Below are 23560 nucleotides of genomic sequence, written 5' to 3' on the forward strand. Positions count from 1 at the left end.
CCGGGCAGGTAATCCTGCCTAGTCGGGGTGTACGTGTGCACTCACCTGTATCTTCCTGCATGCCTTTCTTTTCTTCAGTTTTTCCGGTTTTAGAATTGGGCCATCTTCCCTTTCTTCTTTGACTACTTATTTTTAAAATCTCAGTTCGTGTCATTTTCTGCAGGAAACCCTCAAATGTCCTTATTCTTTCCTAACCCCATAACACGTGTCACAGAGTTCTATATTTGTTTTGTGTGATTCTTTGTGAATGTCATTTTCCCCAGCTGAGCTGTGAGATCCGTAAGGGCAGGTCTGGTGTTTGTTTTTGCCTTTTTCTCCCTCGCACCTTACACAGTGCCGCCCCATGGTGGACACTCAGGAGGCGTTTGCTGACCGACCGCAGAGCCTGAGGAGGATGCAGCATGCTGGGCGCCAGTGCTCTGTCAGCATTTTCTTGTAGGACTCCTCCATGAAACACCTCTAGTGCTTTCGTTGTGCATTCATTACAAGGCGTGTAACCTAGTATTCAGGCTTCCGGTAGATTTTAGAGTGGTTATCGTTTATAAATCATACATGAACAATAATGAAATCGAAGTTTGATGAATTATCTCAGTTCTTGGCTTTATGAAAATGTTTTACTTAATCACGTTAAATCATCCCAAATTTTGTATTATCTGCATTTTCATGGCCTACCGAGTGGGAATTTTACTTTCCAAAAGAATGTTATCTTAAAATATAGCAATGATATGTGCTATTCAAATTTTATTCTGTTTAATATGTTCTCATGTGCAGGCTTTCCTGAAGTTAGACATTTAATAAATATTTGACATACAGTGCAAATAAATATGCGTTTTAATTGTATTACCCTGTGGTGTATTTCTTGGCATTTTCTAAATGTCCACTGAAAGCAGTGTTATTGTTATCCTTTCAATTTGGAACAGCATATATTTTCTAATGTCCCATTTGCAAAATGAATATAAAAAAAATGTAATTGCATTATTATAAGGCAGTCTTTTACTCTTCAGTGTTAATGTTCACTGTTCTGCATTAACATGATTTTTCTTTAACTTTTATGTCTTCATTTTATTGCCAGAACCAGTATGCTTTTGAAAGTTTGATTAAATTTTTAAGGGAAAAGTAGCATGAGGTTTATTTCTTTCATATACAGATCCCGAGACGGAAAATGAAGAACAACCATCTTCTGAACATGATCCCCAGAATCAGAGTGCTGAACCGATGACATCGAATTCTCAGGAAGTGGATCTAGCTGATCAAGAGTCTCCTGAGGAAAGCTCTCTAAACTCTCACCCAGAATTATTATCCCCAGCAGATACGGACAACGCTGCAAGCGTTTCTCCCTCTGAACAGAATTCTAATCCCACGGAAAACCACGAGCCTACGAGCCTTGATGGTGAATGTACAGATTTAGATAACCAACTTCAAGAACAATCAGAAACTGAGGAGGATTCCAATCCCAATGTGAGCTGGGGTAAAAAGGTCCAGCCCATAGACTCCATATTAGCAGACTGGAATGAAGATATAGAAGCCTTTGAAATGATGGAGAAGGATGAACTATGACTCACTAGAGAATCCAGTGGTAGGTATTTAACAAGAAACGGTAAACTGTGGTTAATAGACACCCTCAGCTAAGCAGGCTCCCCAGTGGGAGGCTTTGAGTCTGGTGATGAGTAGCTGCATTCTGATTGGATAGTTGGTCATCTTAGGAATCTGGAGTGTGCTGCGTTAGAACTGACCTTGTTTAAAACTGTTCCATCAAAAATGCAAAGTCACAATTTCCCCCTCAGATAGATGATAGCATTACATCACCCTGCAGTGCCTCAGGCCAGGAGAGCATTATGGGCATGCTGTCTCTGGGTGGACAGAAAACAAACTCAGTAGTTGGGTGGGGAATAGGGATTTGCATTGCTTTCTAATTAAAGGAAGCTCAGCCTTCTTGGGCTTGGGGTCGGAGCCCCTTTTGGGAAACACATGAGCATTGTGGGCATTCTGGTCACGCCGCCTTCACGGAAGCACTCGCAGTGACGTGGTCGTGGTGAACAGTCTGCTCATCGCTTTCACTTTTTTCATTGTGTAGCAAATGATCAAGGTGACTTGATTCATTTCCTCTTAACGACAATGCCATTTTCATTTATACCAAAGGTGAAACCACTGTACTTTCTCGGTGAGTTCTCTGTGTAAAGACTAATAAGCATTGGGACCAGGTTAAAAAAAAAAAAAAAAAGATCACATAATATAGTGTGGAAATTGGTTACTTAATACTTTTGAAAAATGGAGTGCGGGAGAAACTAATGTTGCAATATGAACTTTCCATTGGGCTTCCCATGGGGAAAGCTGTGACTACTCTGACATGGAACTTAATGTGTCCTCGTAGAGTCAGGTATAACTGTTGTTCCAGTTCATTTCTCTTAGAGGTGATTACCTCTAGCCATCGGCCTTACTCCATCCCGTGTTTAGTGTGCAGTTAGAGACACGAGGCCCATATTGCCAATAGCTGATACATTTTGTTCCACTTTTCTATCTTAGGGAACCATGATAAAACTGTGGTAGTGATCTAAAAACGCTGGGTAACTACTATTTGTTTTCTCCTTTGAAACTATGGTTTCTAAAGTTGTACCTAAGGAGTCTGTCACATTTTCTGTTGAATCATGGTTTTTAAGTTTGCTTTTTTTTTTTTTAACAAATATTCCTTCTGATACAGACTTGAACCTGTGTAAAAAAAACTTACACAATAGCAACTAACATATAGCCATATAGCTAAATGATATTTTTTTTTCTTTTTTTGGTGCCAGTCTGGTGCTGGCCACATTTAAGTTTTAAAAACTTTGTTGTCGATATCTGTAGACAGCCCTGTAGTTGAAATCATGGCTTTACTCATTTTATTTATTTTGTAAAACTTACCTGAATCAGTTCTAATGGAGCATTTTGAGACTTAATTTCCTTTGTCTTTACCTGGCATTACATAATAACCTTCTCTTAAAACACTCTTAAAACAGTTCTGAGGTACTGATGAACTAAAACTGTTAAAAGAACAGCAGTGCTGTATTGTAGTTATGTATATTCATGTACAGTGTGTCTTAGATCCCAGGCAAACATATTATTTTATAAGGAGGTAAATAGCTGCTTTCAAAAATTCCAGCTAACCTTAATTGGGTCAGGGAATAATAAATCTAATAGAGACTTCACTTTGGGGGGAGGGGAAGCGTAGTATATAACAACCTTTCTTGGCTCTTAATTAAATCTGACACCAAAATGGATATTTGTAGTCACTGCATGTGAAATCCGGCGTAAGAAGATAGAACTATCATACATAGAGTAACGAAAGGGTAGATAGACATAGTGCTTTGTTCACCTTAATTGCAAAGCTGCCAAAATAGCTGAAGCTTAATGACTTGCCTTGGTTTGTAGGAATGGGGATTGGAGAAAAGGAGCAGATGTTCCTCTAAGACATGGTTACAGAAGCCTTATATTCAGTGATTTGATTTTATATTTGTAACTCAGAGCCACTGTTGTCTAAATCTAACTTTTCTAAGTTATCAAAACAACATAATTTTTTTTTTTCCAGCAAAGATCTTTTGGCATACAAGGAAAAGCCAGCTTACTGCCGCTCTCCCTTCCTTTGGCCGTTAGGGGGAGCTGTTGCCATTCACTGAGGTCTAGAAGCAAATTGTTGACTTGTTTAGAAATGTGAATCCTTGAAAGAGAGAGGGAGAGAGACAGAGACAGACAGACAAAGAGACAGAAGAAAAAATTTAACAAATTATACCTAACACCTGAAGGAATTATACTGGATTTTTTCCCATGTAAGAAAAGAAGGTATAATGTTCAGCTTCAAAACTTCAACATTACAGTTGAGTCTACATTTCTTATTTGACATACTGCCATGAAGTTACTTTTGAGTTCATTAAAAAATTCCAACAGCATTAGGTTTTTTATGTTTTGTTTTTAAAAATACCTTTTATATATGTTTTATTTACTTCCTAAAGGTTCGGGGGATTCTGTGAGACCCTGAATTTAAGAAACATCTGGTCTACCTCAGTTACATGTTGACTGCATAGAAATAGAGCTAACGTGATCACCACAGCCATAAAATTGTTTGACTAAGAAGGATTTATACAGTGTTTACAAACCTGGAATCAAGTAAGGACTATCTGAAAGTTAAATGTTAGATTTTAGAGCAAGTATTTAATTCAGGTATTTTCAAGTTTTAAAACTTAACTCGTTTACCTACTAAAAATAATTGTAGTTTTTCTGCTTATGAAAGTCCATTGAAATGATAATCCCTAATTTGCATTACTTTTCCCATAAAGTTTTAGGTGTGAAAGAATTGTAATTTACTAGATACATTTGGGACTGGATATTTTGTTGAATAGGTTTTCTTTTTATCCTTTTCTTAATAGGCTTCCAACAAGAAAACGGTTGTTTCAGAACAAGTAATTTTTCGACATTATACTTTTCACTTTTCTTCACAGTGTTAGAGTAAAATGAAAAATTGTGCATGCTCTGATTTTAATTTCTCTCATATAATTACCTGCTTGAGAATTTTTTTTTTACTTTTAAATTACCATCACACAGCCATTTTTATAGCAAAACCAGCATTTGTTCTCCCACCAAACCCTACACCAAAAATTCATCATAAAGAAAGCTCAGCATAAATAATTCAAATAGTGCTTACAATTTTAGAGGTTGGGGGGGATTTAGTAAATATTCCAACCGGTCGTTTTATGCACAAGGCTTCAGTCAGAACATAGAAAAAAACATTCTGTGAATGAAATATTGTATGTTCAGATTTTATAAAAGACATTTTTAAAAGCCCAATTTACAGCCGTATATTTTCTTATGATGTAATTTATGAAAAAGATGTCTGTACTAACAGGTGCTGTAACACTACTGTTGGATTTTATCGTTTGGTGATAAATGTATACAATATTTCTAAGGGAAACTACGTACTGTGATATAAAAGTCTGGGCAACATGTATATAATCCTTGTATATAGTTGTGTATTTGATTATAATTACCGATTGTAAAGATTTAATAAAATATGTAAATATTCTGGTCTAGTTTTAATTTGAATTTTTAACATATCTTTATGTTTTGATATCCTTTAAATTTTTTTCACCATTCTATCTTCCCTTTAGTGTTTATTTTACCCCAGGGAGGTAAATCTGGGGGCCATCATAGGGTTTAGAAACACAAATATACATTCGACAGTTCCACAGCTCAGCTAGTGCCAACGACCCAGTTAGAATTAGTGATTCACAGTGTCCATACTAGTAACATGTTTATCTTTTGAGTTTGTAATAAAGTCAGTTGTCTTTCTAATACTGTCGTCAAACGTGACATTAACCTCTCCTAGTTCCAGTGAGGCCATTTTCTTTTAGCAGCCACTTTCAGAAACTGTGACACTATGCGGGTTTCTGAGGTCAGATACCTTGAAACATCTAACAATAGTCACTATTATTCATTGATTGTTGCTTTCTTTAAGAATGAGCAAACTGAGACTTGAACAAGTTCTGAGCATCTTAGTTAAAGTCCCACCCTTTGGTGGCTGGACAAGGGAACGAGGGCCCTGGTCTAGTTGCAGAGTACTTGCTTCCAGCGTGCTACCCTCCCCCTACCTCCGTCCTTGTCACTCTGCCTCTCGCCTTCATCTCAGTTTCTGTTTACCTTTTGCTCAACCACCACCCTCCCACCTGATACCGACTTTTATAAACCGGAGCATCCATGCTCAGGCTCTTTGGGCATCAGTTCCTGTCAGCGTGCCTCTGTTCCTCTAGGAGAATGCATCACTATTTTGAGAAGAGTTAACGAATCCAATGGCATCTGTTGGAAGATTTCAAAAGGGAGGTCCCTTTTCTTAGTAAAGCAGGTTTAAGAGGTCTTTCTACTCAGAGAAGTACTTTGAGGGTTCATTGCAAATAGAACGTGCCAGCATCTGCCTGTTAGTATGGCTCATGCTTCTCGAAGCCTCGCTCTTGATGCACCTTAATATAGTTTCATCTACCGTCTTTGATGAAGTAGTAAATAGGACACTGATAGACACTTGGAGATTGTCTGAAGCCATAAAAGAATGCACTTGCCATCGCTGGTGATGATGGGAGAAGCGTTTAAGTTTAAAAATCTATGGTGTGTTACAGAACACATTTCTACCCTCGGTTCAGTCACGGTGTTACTAAGAAATAGCAGCAGGTAATGTTGAAGAAAAAAAAATACTCTGCATATAATAGTAGGACGGGATCCTTAAAGATTGAAAACCTCCGCCACATGGTTGAGGAAGGAACTGAAGTCCCCCAAATAGACAGTCAAAGAAAAATCATACACAAAGGAGAGCTGGCTGCTGCCCTCCCGGCTACCACCGCCGCTACCCTGTTGCTGGGTGTTGAAGCAACATGGCATCCATCTTCATAGGAACCACCTTTATCTTTTCTGAACCTCTAAGAAAAGTCATTGGCCTTAAGGCCCAAGAGGCAATCTGACAGGCCCTGCAAGCCAGCTTGTCTTATAAACCCTTTTCTCATCTCCCATCCCACTTCCTCCAGTTGTAGAGTAAATCAGGGTCTCACGTCAGTCCAGGCAGCTGCTGCCTTTAGAAAGACTAAACCGTTCATTCAGCCACTCGCCTGCCTCACCTGAGGTAATAAGCTAATAGAATTCCAGCCCCAATTATCCTATTGCGTTGTTAGAAATATTTTTTTAAAGCCCTGTGATCTGTCTCTAATCATTACTTCTCATTCTCTCAGCTCAATGTCCTCCACTCAGATAATTCTTCAGGACCTCCAATCCACTGAACCTTCTAGTTTCTCAGAATGTGTCAGCCTTCTTGTGGCCTCACCTCCCAACTTGCCCACCCTTCACCTCCCTTCCTCTGCCGATGTAACTTGGCAAAACTTTAAAATCTTATCAAACTCAAGGACTCACTGGTTATGCACTTTATCTGTTGGAACTGGATGAAATCACTCCCCCTACTGCCGACATGCCTGACTAAGTCGTGACCGCAGATCTCAAGTGAGATTCAATACTTCCTCAAATTCCAGCCACGTTTCTGTAGCTAATTTCATTTTCCCACTAAGACAACAATTTCATACTGCTTTTCTTTTCAGATATCCCATAGTCTTTCCCCTGTCGCTTACTGATAACCTCACCACATATTTCTTTGAAAAAGACGCAGACGAGAACCACCTTGGCTTCCACCCAGCTGTCTGCGTGTGAACCCACACGACTTGTGTTGACAGTTTCCTGCACATATCCTAGGCAATCCTTTACTTTTTCTTCCTCAATATTGAAGAGCTGGAATCCCCAGACTCTAACGAGATAGACTGAAAAGTGGAAAAATCTGGCTGCTAGACAAAAAACTCTCTTTTCCTCTGACTACTTTGTCCCATAAACATATTCAAACCTTGGAGGGAGCATCAAATTATCTCCATCACTGGGAGTTGTCAAAATAAATACCAGGTACCATAAATACGTAGGGCTGCCTCATCTAAGATCCAGTAATCTGAGTCTTCCCAAACCTACCAGACATGCTGACTTACACTCTTCAGAGAAGTTATACCAAAATTCTATGTAAAAAGCTCTTTGTTTACACCTTTTACTTGTATTTGTCTTATTTCTACTGTTCGTAGAAGTTTAAGTCGGTAGAATTTAGAAATCAATTCAGCAGTACACATAAAACTCTTAAAATTAATTTTTTTTTTTAACTCAGTTATCTACTACGAGGACTCTAAGGAAATAGATACAGGTTTCCATCCTAATATTTTGAATAAGACTAAAAATTTGAATATATTCTAAATATCTGTGGGGTAACAGTTAAGAAAAGTATGGCACATCAGTAAAAACATAATGTGCATGCATAAAATGATGTTTGTAAAAACTTTTTAATAAAGAGCGTGCTCTTTAATTCAGATTAATTGAGCAAAGATTTACTGACCTTCCTATTTGCCATGTATGAACTAAGCTCTGGAAATACAGTGATGTTCAGCACAGTTTCAGATCTTGTTCTCATGGCTTTTATACTCAGATCCAAAAGACAGACATTGAAAAATCACGTCCTGAAAGAGCTAGAATTTATAATCATTGAGAGATGTCAGAGAGATGATGTACCAGCTTTAAAGACAGTTGTATAACGATAATCCTAAAAATATTTTTTATTGGAAGTAAACACTGAAGAGAATGCAACTCATGTAGTGGTCTCAGACTTTTAGAGCCAAAAGATTTTTTTGATCATCACATTGCCGATTCTCTTCATTGGACAGAAAAGAAAACAAGCCAGAGGTGGGAAGTGACTCGACCAAGGTCACGCGTACCCAGGATCGATTATGCCTCTAGGAAGCATGAAGTTTCGGTGCATCTGTTGCAAAGTCATTCCCCACGCTTTACGGCCTCAGTTCATCTATTCCTTTCCAGTTAACAGGCAGCCAGTGGGATAATTACTAACTTCAGAGCTGCCCCTGAGGTGCCTTTGCAAACCTCTGGGGCTCCATTGAACACAGTTTAAAAACTACTGACTTAGATAATTTATCGTTCGTTATGTAAACTTTCAGTACATTCAAGCAAAAAAAATGAATACACTGTGTACTTTACTTTTTTTGTGCTGTTATTCATCTGATTTAATGTGCGTGGGCAGAGCTCAACGGTGAGACCAAGATACAGATCCTTTGCTGGGTGGGCCCTCTCGTGGGGCTCAAACCCAAAGGTTCCCAAGCTTTTTTTTGTGGCAACGGCAGAAACAATTCTCCTTAGATTCAAATCATGGAATTCGAAGTTTCTAAATTTGAAATTCTAAGAGAAAGAGCTGCAGTGATAAACAACTGTTTATTTCTGTATTGGTAAGGCAACGGGGGGAATTCTGGACTAATGAAGCCAGAGACATCTCATTTTAAGACAGTATTTTCTAAATCTCCAAAGTCCTCTCATAGCTTATCATAATGATGATCACTCATTGGATGTTTACCATATGCTTAGAGATTACAACACCATTTAAGACAGATACCATTATTGTTTCAATTTTACCCCTGAGAAAAATCAAGGCTTCGTAGTTGTGGTTCTACTTAACTCAACACACTGGGTAAATAAAGCAAGGTAGGGGGAAGATACTGGAGACGGAGGAGCAAAGAGAGGTGGAGAGAGAGAGAGAGAGAGAGAGAGAGAGAGAGAGAGAGAGAGACAGAGAGAGAGTGTCTCTTGAAAGGTTCTAGTTAGTGCAGGCACCAAGGGGAGCTGGGGGAAGACATATTTTTAAATCTTTATAATGTATAATGTGCATATTAAGAGTACAGATGCTGGAGCCAGACTAACGAGATTAAAATCTTGCCTCTACTCCTTACCCTATGTGACCTTAAACTCATCCCTCAGTGGGGATAATAATTGAACCTATCTCAAAGGATGGCTTTATTCAAAGCAGCAAGCTCACTGTCACACTCATTGTGGGAGCTCAACACAATAGCTATCATTAGCTATTGCTATGTAAATGTGCTTGTAAGTCCCCTCCTCGTGTGCTCCCTACCAGATTGCTGTCCGGAAGCTTCACCTATTAATTCTAACTGTATCAATCAGTTTGGGGCATCGCTAGTAGCAGCTTTAGCCAAGCGATATGTCTTTCAACTTCTTTTTGGCTCGAGGAGAGATGCAGGGAGAATATCCCACCAGCAGAAACATTCCTCCTTGCACAAGCTCCAAAACCAGAGAAAGAGCTCAAAATTGTCAAAGAACCATTTGGGAACAGAGGGGGAAAGGACTATTAAAACGGCAATTATTCTGATAAAGTGTTGGCTTTACCAAAAAAGGCATTTTCCTAGGAATTCTAATCTCACTGCTAGGAAAGGACATTGCGCAATTCATCTCCATGGAAAAAGTCAGGAACAGCATCCCCCTGGGGTAGCCTTGGACACACACAGCCTTGTAGATTCAGACTGGGACAGCATTTTCCCTTGTTTCTTGAGAGCTGTGTCTTTTTTGTTCTTGTCGTTGTTTTTCTCCCACAAATTTTCTTTCTCACATGTAAGAACCAAAATTCCTTCCTGAAGCCTCTAGTTCCCAGAACTTGCTTAGAAAGTATTTGATCTTATATATGAAGGACCACTTGCTTGCTATGTGACCTTGGCAAGTTACCTAATTTCTCTGAGACTTGGTTTTTTCCTCTATAGAATACCGGTTTTGTCAGCCCAACCAGCTTTCCTCCATTTTCTCTGTTAAGCGGGCTCCACCCCACTGACTACAGGATTGCTACTAAAGGAATAAAAGTTATCAGCTAGATACAGTCTTGCTTTGATAGCCTCCCTTGCAGCCATGGGCCGATCGCACAGCTTAAATTCTGTGAGTTGGAGCTTCGAATTCAAGGTAGGATCACCTGGAATCTGTGTGAGTGGTGGCATCTGCTACATTCAGTCTCCAGAGACGTGGTGACAACATCTGGGGCCGGGGATGCTGGGGGAAGTGGTGATGCTGAGAAGTCCATGCCCAGAATGTGTGCGTGGTGGTGGGGGGGAACTCTTGTTCTCTACTTCTCATGTTTCCATAGGGAGGGTCCTCCCTAAGGTAACACCCTGGCTTGCCTCTCCATCTGTTAGTTACCAGACTGGTGAGTTGGGAGCCAACTGGTCTGTGCGGAACACACTTTCTGGTGTAATTTTTACCATGTAGTGAAAGGAGTCTGAGCCTGTGACGGGAAGGAGTATGGAGATGGAGAAAAGCTCCGGTTTCCTGCTCTGCTAGTGCCTGGGTGGGTAAGTGCTTAATTTCAGAATGAGATGTTAGCATTCTCTTATTAATCCCTAAATCCATTTGCTTTTTTAAAACTTTAGTTTATTTCAGAAGGGAACTTTATATGATCATATTTAATGGAAAAAAGATCTCCGTAACTTTAAACACAGATATCTTTAAATATGCAATTAAAAAAAAACATATCTGTCCATGTACCACGTAAGGTTATCTTCAGTAGATGGGTTTTACTTTAGAAAATACTGTATTATGCTATACTGCCTTTTTTTTTTTTTTAAATGAACATAGGCCATTCTTATCTTGAGATAAGAAATGGTCAGATGCACTGAAAAGAGCCTTAAACAATACACAGCCACATCCAATTAGTAGGTTTTCATGGCAATTATACAAATTTCACTTTTTATACTATAGCTTCTTAGTAAACATTGAAATCAGAAAGTATGAGTCTTCTAATTTTTTTTTTTTTTGCAGTGGTTTTAGTTGTTCTAGGTCCTTTGCATTTTCACATAAATTTCAAAATGACTTGTCAGTTACTTCAGAAAAGTCTGATGAGATTTTGATTTGGATTGCTTTAGATTTAGAGATCAAATTTGGGGAAAATAGACATTTTTAAAGACATCGAATCATCCATTCTATGAATATGGTATACCTGCTCATTTAGTTAGGTCTTCTTTAATGCTTTCGATGCATCTATTGAAATGGCCATGTGGTTTTCCTCCTTTATATTGTTAATGGTAAATTACATTGATTGATTTTCAAAATAAACTAACCTTGTGTTCCTGAGATAAACCTTCATGATGGTGATATATTATCCTTTGTATATTGCTGAATTTGGTTCTGAATATATATTGCTGAATTATATTGCTGAATATTTTGGAAAGAATTTTCGTGTCACTATTTATGAAGAATATGTTTTATTCTCTTTTCTTGTAATGTCTTTATCAAGCTTTGATATTTGGGTTATGCTGCCCTCAAAACAAGCCAGGAAACATCCTCTTCTCTTCCTTAAATTTTGTTAGAATTTAGGGAATTCTAGTAAAACCGTTTGGACTTGGCATTCTTTTTGTGTGAAGGTTTTGATAACAAATTCTAAAAATAGATAAATGAGTATTCAGATTTTTCCTTTTTTTTTTTTTTGTTAGTTTTGGTAAGATGTTTTTCAACGAATTTGTGCATTTCGTGTAAGTTATTAAATTTATTGATGTAAAGTTGTTCACAGTAATCTCTTATTTTATTGTCTCTAAAATCTTTAGTGATTTTCATTTCCAAAATTGGTAAATTGCATTTCACCTGTTTTTCTTATCAGTCTAGCTAGGGGCTTAACAAGTTAATTAATTTTGAGCTTTGTTAAATTTTATACAGCTTGTTTTTTATTTTATTGATATCTGTTCTTATCTTTACTATCTTCTCTCTTCTGTATCTTTTGAGTTTAATTTGCTTATGTATTTTTTTCAGTTTCTTAAGATGCAAACTTAGATTATTGGTTTTAAATATTTCTCTTCCTGTTCCTGCCTGCTTTTGGTTGTTCTTTGATGTCTTTCAACGAGCTGGGTACATATTTCATTTATAGTTTATAAGTAGTATCTGAAAGATATTCTGATAAAGCCATTCCACCATTACTGGAACTGGAATTCAGTTTTAAGCTTTATATTCTTGGGTAAGCATTATAACCCAAGTGCCAATTTCCTCATCTGTAAATTGGGGATAATATGACAACATACACCCGAGAAGATTGTTTGTCATGACAAGCAAATGAGATAATCATATGAAAACATTTTGGAAAGAGTAACATGACATATAAATTATATTTATTATCATTAATGTAACAAAAAGTATTACTCCCATGGCATACACTTGTATTTTCACTAAAAGTTAAGACAACATTGTAAGTTATTTAATTTTGATAGCCTGGCAGATAAGGCAGATAATCCTTTATCATCTTTTAAAATACTCTAACTTTATTATATGCAGCTTCATTCAACTGATATTAAATTATGTATATGTTACGTACATTTATGTGCACTATCTTATTCAATTTATTTCTCACATAAAAATAGTGCCTTCCAATTTATCAATATGTCACAATATCTCAAAAATCTTTCACGCCTTGATTTCACTCCTAAAAATGTATTTTAAGGAAATCATCAGAGACGACATCTAGATTTATGTGCAAAATGCCTATTGCAGCCTTATTCATAATAACAAAAACTTTGGAACAACCAAAATAAATATGTATAAAGAGTTCATCCAATGAATTGTGATGCATACACATATTGTAATATTTATTCAGCTGTTAAAAACGTATTTTCAAAGATTATTTTTTCACGTGGGAAGACCTACATAGTGTAATATTAAGTATAAAGAATGAAATTACTGTTTAAACATCACGATTATAAATGGATTTGAAAATATGAATTAGAGAAAAATAGCTGGAAGGAAATATATCAAAATGTTAATAACAATTATCTCTGGAATGAAACAATTAGGGAAGACTCTTTCTTCACATACTTTGCGGGGTTCTAAGTTGTTCATGATGAATGTATAATTTTTGCTTTCAGTTTTCCCTGTGGACCGCAGACAAACTCTAAAGTGGATTAATTCTAATCCTCGGTTCAGTAAGTACCTCCCTCATTGGTCCATGCATAGCCATTATTTATTAATTCATTTGTTTATTATAATATAATAAGTACTCCTAAAACCAATCCTCATTTTAAGAGCTAGAACTCAAAAATTGACATCTAGGCATAAATCTTCTTCTGTTACATTCGCCACTTTTCTCTACCCAAAATAACCACCTTCTGAAATCTCATAACTCCCTTGTTTTCCTTTTAATAGCGTTATATCTAATTTACTATCCAGCCCTAAAAAATGTTTATACGTATGTATGTGTGTATATATATATATATATATTTGCTTAAGTGGCTTTCATTTCTTAAGAGGGCAGCATGCTAATATATTATCTTCTAGGACTTTCTTAAACTTAATATTGTATTGCTAAGATTCATTTATATTGATATCGTCCCTGGAGCTCATTTATTTTAATGACCGTAAAATATTCCATTGTTTGAGTATATTACCGTTTCTCTGTATTTAGGCTATTTTCAGACTTCCTGTTGTGGACAGGGAGTGCTTCTATGAACATTCTTGTACATGTCTTCCTAGTGCCTCTGTATAATAATTTCTCTTAGATATTAAGCCTTAGAGTGAAAATGCTCGTCACAGAGTTTAACTTTAAAAGGTAGCATCAAACTGTTTTTCCAGAGTGGTTGCATCAGTCAACATACAGTTTCACCAACAGAGATTCTATGGATCTGTATTCCTGCCAGCATTTGGGATTGTCAGATGTATTGCTTTTAAATTTAGGAGAAGAATTTTTCTAAAAACCAGTAAGAACGAAAACAAAATGGCCTTGCCCTCCGCCCTTTTTCCAAATTCTGGGAAAGATTTGGGGGCACGGGAGGTAGTGCAGAAAACTATCCCTCCACCAACGGCTTTTCAAAACCTTCTAGTTCTAGAAACTTTCTCCTACCATGAAGTGGAAACAGGGTTGGGGTGCGAGAAGGTAGGGGAAATGCTGAATTTTGTGTCATGGGGACTCTTTCCAGCAGATGGTGAAATTAAGCTGCAGCTCTAAATTAGAAATCTCGCTCATATTCTCACTCCCTCTTCTCTCTCCTCTCTCCTCTCCTGAAACACAAACACTGGACCAGACACATCCTTTTTATTCTCTGCGATATGTTCCCAAGACTCTCCTTTTGCAATATCAAAGAACCAAACTGCTTATCTAGTGAATTCTTTTTTCTTGACTGCAGAGTAAGGATCTACCAGTTATGCTAAGTGGGGCAAGGGGTTCCCTGCACGAGCTCTGCAAAGGATAAGAAACCAGAACCGCAGGAATTGAAAAGCCTATTTCAATAGCAGCTCTCTGCTTGGCTCTTTTTAAATCCCAGTTTCCATCCCTTTGCAGAAGCCAAGGACGTGATACTGAGCACCAGATGGACATGAGGATGTGTGAATTTGCCCACCAATTCTGAGAGAGATAGGCAGCCCATTTAAAAATACTATACAGAAAAACAACCAGGATAAACTTGAGGGCCAAATGCTTCTCAGCCTGGAGTTGTCATTCAGGCTAGAGAACAGACAGCTGACCCCCAGAGGCAGAGCCCCAGGGCCATTTTGTGAAGTAAATCAGCCTGCGTGGAACAGTGGTTTTCAACCAGGGTTAACAGGGTGCCCTCGGCGCTGGAGAAACCAGGAGAGCCAGTGAGGCAGTTAGCATCCCACCTTATTTTAGATAGAAATACAGTGGCTTCAAAGTAGTCTATTTACTATATTTGGTATCAAGATCAATTTTCTTAAGGAAAAAAAAATCTTCTTTAAAGAGAGTTTAGGAACCACTGATACTGTTTAGACCTTAAGGTCTCAGGGTAACACGAGTATAGATATGAAAGACCCTTTGGAACAGCAGGGCCGTAAGGTGGGAGGTTAGATGTAGATTTATGTTGCAGAAGGCAGGGTCACGGTTTGTTTGTTTGTTTGTTTGTTTTTAAACCAACCAAGTAGGAAATGAGGCTTGAATCTTTTGACAAAAATGAAGGAGCCAAACCCAAGGTTCTTACTCCAATATGAGTAAGAGTAATGAGGAGAAGGAAACAGTGACAATTTTGTTCGCCCTTGTATTTTTGTGCCTAGCACAGTGCCTGGTAGTAATAGGTATTAAAAATTATTCGATAAAGGAAGACAGACAAATAAAGATGGAAGGAGGCATATTACGTGGGCAGGGACAAGAATATCTTTACAAAATGTTCAAAAACTTTTCTAAAAAAATAAACATGCACACACATACATGAAACTCGCAAGTTTTTCTCCAGAGAGCACAATGAAAAAGAATTCAGAATAATAGTTAGCGAAAGTTTACCTCATCAACAGAAATATCTTAGCAACATACCTGTGACACATCTCATTTTAAACAGCATCAGTTCCTTGGAACCCTCCAGTAAAATCTGGCCGTGAAATAAACATCTAAGAAACTGAATGAGCACCCCTGGTGTACAGAGTTATAAAAAGACACATTACACTTTCAAGAATCTATGTCAGAAAGGATTTGGGCTTAGCAGTGATTGATTCTAAAGCCACTCTGTCTGCAGAGAAGGAGGTAGAAACTCCACACTTGTGCCTGGCGATCGGATGACATCACCAGTGTGCAGGATACACTCTTTTCTGTTCTCAGCAGCAGCCAGGGTTGAGCAGGCGGCAATGCAGCCATTGTCTATAAAATCGAAAAGGGGCCCTACATCAGCATGTATTTTAAACAAAGGGCACAAAACATTGAGCCATTTGGCACCGCTCTTTGACTGAAAAGAAAAGAAAACTGTGTGCGTGTTTTCAAGAAACCGTACTTAACTGAGTTTGACTTCATAGGTGGTATAAAATGCTGGTTCATTATAAGGATCAGTTAATGGGCTTCTATTTTGAGTACAAGTAGCTAAATCCAATCATCGGTTTCAAGCCACAGAATGGAAAGTTGAGGAAATCTCAGTATACAGACAATAGACACTCTAGTACCACTGGTTCCTGAGAGATTCCCGCACGAAGTGATCAAACAGGTATTGATGCTCCGAGAGCCTGGAATCGGGAGGAGTAGCCCTGGCGTTTTCAGGCTGCCCTCGGCAGGAAGGAAATGACACAGCATTTAGGAATCGTCTTTAATACATTGATAGGGCATGAATTCGAAGGGAGTAAACTACATTTATTGTGATTTCCAATGGGTTCAAGTTGGTAAGTTGCATTGGACCAATCAGAAGAGACCACAAACAGTCCTTCAGGGAAAAAATCTTTATTAAATGATTAAATTTTTAGAGGTTTTAAAATAAACTAACTCTATGAGAAGACATGCCCAAAATCCAATCACGGAGGAGCCCGTGATTTATGAATTTTAAGACATTTGTGCTGAGGTCGAAGAGCTAAAAAAAGGAAGATGTCAGTCTAGATTTGAGCTTCAGTGTTCGCACTCAGCCAGTTCATGCTTGGCTGATTATGTCCCCAGCATCTTACCTCATTCGTGGTTGTAACTGCCAAACTCTGGGCCTCCCACAAAGACCTGAGTCTTTTGGATGCAGTAATAAGTTCATATAAGATTTGAGGCCAATAAATCTTAAAGTGACCTCTTCCAAATTCTATTAATCCATGGTCTCAGTGGTTGAACCTAAGTTTTTGTTACTGTTACTTGCCCTGCTTCGACAAAGCAGGAGCATGTGGGTACCACCTGCATCCACCCAAATGTGGAACAGGTAGAGCCCCCCTTCACTCCGTGCCTGGCTGTAAGTCCCTCGTCTGTGCCAGGCACTGTTCCGGGTCCTGCGGAAGCAGCAACGAACAAAGTCAAGTCCAGCCGCATGGTGCCCCCTTCTAGTTTCAGTCAACAGTCCACTAGTGGGGACTAGAGAGCGGCAGACATCTCTTAACGAACCAGACGTGGTGTTCTAAAAGACCTTCGTTTGGAAAAAGTCACCCGGAACGTGAGACATTCTCTTTCTACATCTTGCTCTTCTTAACCACTTAATCCACTGGTCCAACCAACCATGGGCACAATTAGGCCCCAGGAGAGCTGTAACAAGGGCAAAGAGGAAGGGGATATTATTCATCTGACCCCAAATCTTCATCTTAAGATGGCTAAGTAGAGAGATGGATTCCTTGTAATATTATACAGATACCAACGGTCCTGATAAAATTTCCCCCAGAGAGTCCCCATTTCCAGGTTCTGTTTATTAGTAGATTTTCTATGGTGGAGGGACTTTCGCTATAGAGGTCGCGAATAAGCAAGGCACCTCAAGAACACAGGCCTTACTGGCGAGCAAGCAGGTCATGAAAGGCCTGAATCAGAGAAGCGGAAGACAGAACAGCCAGGGGCTACGTTTCAGAGAAAAGCTGCCAGCCGGAGTCACCGGCTAACCCTGCGCAGGGAATGGAGGGGTCTGATAAGCTAAAGCTTAGAAAGCGTTTTTTTTCTTTTCTTTTCTTTTTTTTCTTTTTTTTTTTTTTTTTTTTGCAGGGGTTTGGGGGAGAGCTTTGGCTAGTTAAGTTCATTCATAACACAGGAAAAAATAGTTTCAGCCAAGAGGTGGAGGAAGAGCCTGGAGGCCACGGATGGAGGAGGAGGTTAGTGATGAGGTGGCCCGGGCAGCGACAGCGGACTCCATGAAGAGCGACCTCACTCACCCCCTACACGGCTGCCTTGCTCCGCTCCACCCCGCGTACCACCGGCTCCTAGAATCCACACTCTCTCGGGCCCAAAATTCTTCAATAGTGCCATTACCACCTGCACAATAAATGTCAAGCTTCTTAGCACAGATGCCCCATACTAACCTAAATCTGGGGTGCAGTTGCTTGCATTCTTTGCCGTTGGATTTTTCCTCAGCAGACACTGTCCCTTCGAAGAATGTAGCCTTTCTTATTTGCCATTTTACATTGCCCGCATGTACCCATCATGATGTGGCACTCAACTCATGCAGTTGAATGAACAGAAAAATAAGTGAGAGATGGAATGAATGAATGAATGAATGAATGAATGGGTGAGACCAACACCGACTGTCTTTGCAACAATGGATTGAATCCCAGTATGGAAGCTGAAGACGATCTATAATTTTCCTTTGTGAAATGTCTGTCAAGTTGAAAGAAAGAATCTCTATGTAAATCCAACATCCTGCTGCTGCTCGGTCATCGTCGAAGTGTTTTATTTTGGTAGTTTGAGTTACCTGGTTGTTTCCTTATTATAACGAGACCAGTTCAGATGACACGAAGACCTCCGATTGGAACAGGAGCCTCTTGGCGACAAGACAAGTGTGACCGGAAGCTCTACTGCTTAGCGTGACATGAAGATGCAGTGCGTGCTCGGTTCCATCAGCCCCCTGAGCCATGTGTGCGGAATGACAGATGCGCCAGGGGATGTTCATCGACTTTGCTCTGTGATGCCCCGTGCGGCACGTTTATTTCAGCTCCTGTGGCAGAGCGGAAGATTTGCTCTACTAATTCACTGTGACGTTGTTTTCTAATTAGGCGTCTTAACGCAGCAGGAATTCCAGTCTTGAACATTTCTTTGGTTTCCTTAATGTGCCAGCAAGCTGTCTAACTTTCAACTGCCTGATCTTTCAAAAACGTTCCCCGCAACATAGAACGAGATAACACGCGTGAGGCCCCCATCCCCGTGAGCGGGGCCAGGGACGGCTCTGAGAGAGAGTCATCACATTCTCCTGTTCATATTTGCCGTCTGACCCTCCAGTGCTCTAGTTAACCTCAGAGATATAGTATTACCTTCTTAAGGCTTAGAGCTTTTTTCATCCCAGAAGAGAGTCCAGTAACTCTATAAACGGATTCCGTATGGATTCTGTAAATAGCAGAGGCTGAAATGTGTACTGAGTGCTTTCTCTATGCCAGGGCGTCTCAGCATTTCATTTGCTTTCGTCCTCGCAGGAACTCTGTGAAACAGAGTTTTGACTCTCCCTGCTTTGAAGAGGAAGAAACCCCAGCTGAGAAGTCAAATGGCTGAGGGTGCGCAGTGGGTGAGTCCGGAAGGTAGGACAAGAGCCCGCCTCTCCATCCTCACTCAGCCACTGCAGCGTCCTGCCCTGCGTGGGGGACCACGCGGGACATGAAGATGGAGAAGCCACAGCCTTGCCCTGAGGCATTCTCCCTGGCTGAACAGAACTGTGCCCACCCCAGGCGTGAGCGCTGACGACTCCAGGGCCTGGAGAGAGTCCAGGCCCAGAGCCCGGCCCTTGCTCTGGGCCGTCCCTTGTGAGCCCCCCTGGAATGTGGAGGAAGAACCTTCTGCAGCACATGCACACAGCTCGACCCCTCTCTGCGAGTCCCTCCCCCGCACCCCCTGCAACACCGCCCCCGACTTCAGCCTCGAGGGGCGAGAACAGCAGGTGCTCCTGCCCCCTCAGCGTTCTGGGAGCCCATTGTCTAATTTTGTTCGGGCCTGGCCCTCTTCCCTCTTAGCCCTGGGCATGTGGGCCGAGTACAAGCTAATTGGCAGGGCCGCTGCAAACACAAAGGAACACCGAGCTGCCTGCTCGCCAGCAGGAGGGCCGTGTTCCCAGCTTGCGGGCTGACATTTTCTGGGGCCTGACGAAGGTGTAACAGGGAAAATCAGATCCTGACAGCTCGGCAGAGATAACCCCCCAGAGGATGGGAAGCAGCTGAAAGCCAGCTGCTCAAGATGCTGGGATAAGGAGGAGACGACCTGGGGAGAATGAAGAGTCCCTTTAGGGACAGATGACAGCCCGTCCTGTCCTCCATCCACCTGCCAGGCCCACAGAGCCTGAACCCCCAGATCCCTGGGAGACAAGAGGGCTGGCAGATAGGAGGTCGTTCCCAGCTCCCAGCTCCCAGCTCCCAGCTCCCAGCAAGATCCCTTACCTCACAGAGACAAAAGTGTCTACAGGACCAGGTGGCTGCTGGAGATGCTGTGCTGCACCTGAGGGCAGAGAAGAGGGGCCCTGGTGGAGACACAGGGGACCTGGGGGCCAGAATACCGACGTCCACACCTCGGCTCTGCGGCTGACTGCAGCCGACCATCTCCGGGCCTCACACTAAGGTCTTTTGAACACTCTGCCATTTAATGCTCACAACAGCCCTCGAAGGGAAATTATCTTTCCATCTTTATTTTATAAGAAATTTATTTTATAGTCAACTCCTTGCCCATGGAGACACATCCGGAGAAGGCCAGTGCCTGGCCTAGAACTTGATTCTGCCTGACTGAAGCCCATGCTCTTAACCATTCGGCCTCCCGCAAAAAGCCACTTTGTGTGGGACATGAGCCGGTTTCTTAGTTTGATCATCTCTAACGTGAGGTTCATAATATGTACCCTTGCAAGGTTTTTGAGGCAATGAGAGTGAATATAAAAAAGCCCGTGGGGAAGACCTTGAGGGTTAGGGTGCAGGGGGAGTCCCCAATCCCTTCCTGGAGACAGGCACGCAGGGCCCATGCTCACTGCTGCTCTGTCTCATAAACTAAACCTCTTTCAAACACATTACCTTAAATCAGAATGGAGCAATTGTTGGGTCGGAAGGGTGAGGCCATGGACTTTACTTTCATTTTTAGATTTTCCAAGTTAAAATTGTATGTGTTATATTTTCTTATTATAATTATAATACATGTTGGTGTATTAATTATGGAAAATACAGAAACTGTAAAATAGAAAGAAAAACTTTACTTCCCACTGTTCGGAAATGCTACTGTTAAAGCATTTTTTCTTTTCAGCGTTTCATTCATATATTCACTTTTCTCTTTTTTACAGAACTGGTGTGATATTGCAGGTTACTGCGCTATCTCCCACTTTTAAGATACCGTGTGTCATGACCATTTTACTATAACATCAAATAATTTTGAAAGCATATGAGAATTAGTGGTTGCTTTCCGATTTTCTTTGCCAAGTGGTTTATTACTTTTGTAATGGAAAAAAATGATGCTTAAAAGACCTTCACTGTCTTAGCAATACATCTGTGAGAGGGGCACCCTGCTTTGCCCAACGCCCATAGTGTCCCATGCTTTATGTCTCACTCGGGGCATGTGGAGGCGATGATCCCCAGACAGTCGACCTTGTGAGGAATAGATGAGGTCAAGTGTGCAATATTCCCAGGGGAATGTGGGCCTTGGTAAGTGCTCAGGAATGACAAAATCGCGTCAGTCAATGACAATGCAAAGAGAGCAAGGGGGTTGTTGGCCGGGGGTACCCTGGAGAACTGGGGGACAGCCCGGCCAGTGTTGTGCTGGAGCCAGTTCCTACAGACTCTCCAAAACCAGTGACTCAGGGACTTCACCAGCTAGCTATTCAAGGTTGTGAATCCACTGGTAGTTCGAAACCTGTCACAGTGGGAGTATTTGCACCACAGAAGTTAGAAATCAGCAAACGCTACAATCAGGGCTATTGACTGGCATATACACATATAATATATTGTATATATAATATATTTGTGCATATATATACATCCTACAATTTATTTATTTATTTATTTATTTATTTATTTATTTATTTATTGGACCACTTGGTAGGGACAATCCAAAGGCAGGCTTTGCTTCTTGCCTAAGTGTCAGAGAGCTACAGAAAATGCAATTGGGGAAACCTACAAGGGCAAACCAGAGGAGTTTTGTTTATGTTCTGAAAACAGGAATAACCGGATTAGGGATGAGGCTGTAAGAAAAAGGGGAGGCTTGTCACCTGGAGTGACAAGGACCTATTAATGCAAGTGGAGAGGAAGGTAAGGGTTGGAGAGAATCCTTGTCCAAGAGAAGGCTGTGAGAAGGAGTTAACACATGGATGCACACAGAAGGTTCTCATCCAGCACACCCCTGGGAGCCAGGGGGCAAGGTCAGAGGCATGGGGTCTGTGTGCAGAAGGGTTCACAGGTCCCTGATCCACCTTCTTCATCTGACTGGTGAGGAAATGGGACCCAGACAGGCAGAGAACTCTCCCCAAAGCGAGAATTAAGGATGTTAGACTCCCAGCTCAAAGCTCATTCCTGAGCTGCCTACTGCTAGATTTATTGTGGATAAGATACCTGTAGTCACATAAATATGGGTAGAGTTTAAGGGACTTTGAACAGAAAAACAAAAGCATAAAGCTTCTGTGTGTCTTCGTTGGTTCGAGCTGCTGTAACAGAATAGCATAGACTGGCCGCCTTACAAACAACAGAAATTTATCTCTCGTGGCTCTGGAGGCTGGAAGTCCACGGTCAAGGCACCAGCACATTTGCTGTCTGGTGAGGGACCTGAGTCCTGGTTCACAGATGCCGTCTTTTTGCTGTGTCCCCACGTGGTGGAAGGGTGAAGAATTTCTTCCCTAGGGTCTTTCCTGTAAGGACACTAATCTCATTCGTGGGGGTCCACCCTCACGACCTAATTACCTCCCAAAGGCCCCACCACCAAATACCATCAGTCTGGGAGTCAGGATTTCAACATATGAATCTGGGGCGGGGGGGACATAAAGATTCGCTGTGGGACCATGAAAATAGAGTAGAAGGAGGAATTGGTGAAAGGTATACCATGGAAAGAAGGAAGAAACCAGAGAAGAAAAAAGGAGGAAGATTTGGTTTATAGATATCAATGAGAAATCGATTTATAACTGGATCTAGAAACTGGGTCCAGGTTTACCAAATAATATCTTATTTAAATTGACGCCCAGATCGAGAAGACCTTGAGCTCCATCTTGCCTCAGTACAGGAACTTTGCCCTAGCAATTATTTCTAAGAGCCCCTGCCCCCAGGTGCTTTGTGACAAGCCGTAGCCTTCGTCTCCTACTTCTTCACTCTGCCAACACACCACGCCATTGCCCTCGCAGTCTGGGTTCTCTGACAGAAGTGGGGACAGACTTCGGGCTTCAAGATATTTATGAGAGCGCAACACCTGTGGAAGGAAGGGGCGATGAGGCTAGGCACAGAGGAAACCTTCGGTGCCGCCCCAGGAAGAGCCCCACCACCCAGGGAGAGAAATCTCTGCAGAGTTCCACTGTCCAGGTGTCCTGAGCCACTTGGGCAGTGTTTTCCTGAGTCGCTTCACTCAGGCGCCAGAGTAGAACTGCCCGGGAGGGGCATGGCCGGGCAAGGGGGCTCTCGCAGCCAGGCTGTTGCTGTAGAGCCGAGCCCTGGAGACTGCAGCTGACCTGCACCCCTCCGGCTGACCGCTGGGGGCCACTGGGAGGTGGGGAAGGCGCAGCTCTCTTCTTTCCCGCTCCAGCCCCGTCGGGGAGCGGCGTCCTTAATTGCCCCTCAGCGTTGACGCACTTAGGAGGAACTGTCTGAAGGGCTGGGGGCATCAGAAGGGACCCGGGACCGCCGGGAGGATGCG

General features: G+C 41.3%; 1 protein-coding gene and 1 long non-coding RNA gene across 5 annotated transcripts in view; both read left to right on the top strand.

The window, feature by feature from the left end:
• EDEM3 (ER degradation enhancing alpha-mannosidase like protein 3) overlaps window positions 1-5050 on the top strand; it is a 51169-nt gene extending 46119 nt beyond the window's left edge. For 2 of the 3 annotated variants that reach the window (XM_016145611.2, XM_016145608.2), the window contains exon 20: window positions 1148-5050. In XM_016145611.2, the coding sequence (XP_016001097.2) occupies window positions 1148-1557 (410 nt within the window). In that variant the 3' untranslated portion in view covers window positions 1558-5050. The remainder of the gene's footprint in view (window positions 1-1147) is intronic. The other variant, XM_016145610.2, reaches the window with a different exon arrangement.
• A 4276-nt stretch (window positions 5051-9326) lies between these two features.
• On the top strand, window positions 9327-21111 carry LOC107511304. Of its 2 annotated transcripts, none has more exons than XR_001597045.2 (4): window positions 9327-10332; window positions 10563-10718; window positions 13272-13328; window positions 19183-21111. It is a non-coding gene; the product is annotated as an uncharacterized LOC107511304 (long non-coding RNA). The 2 variants fall into 2 exon arrangements; XR_001597044.2 differs by lacking the exon at window positions 19183-21111 and adding an exon at window positions 17765-18303 and having other exon boundaries at window positions 9331-10332.
• The last annotated feature ends 2449 nt before the right edge of the window (window positions 21112-23560 follow it).

The sequence above is a fragment of the Rousettus aegyptiacus genome, unplaced genomic scaffold (genome assembly GCF_014176215.1).
Source record: "Rousettus aegyptiacus isolate mRouAeg1 unplaced genomic scaffold, mRouAeg1.p scaffold_m13_p_17, whole genome shotgun sequence".
Lineage (NCBI taxonomy): Eukaryota > Metazoa > Chordata > Mammalia > Chiroptera > Pteropodidae > Rousettus > Rousettus aegyptiacus.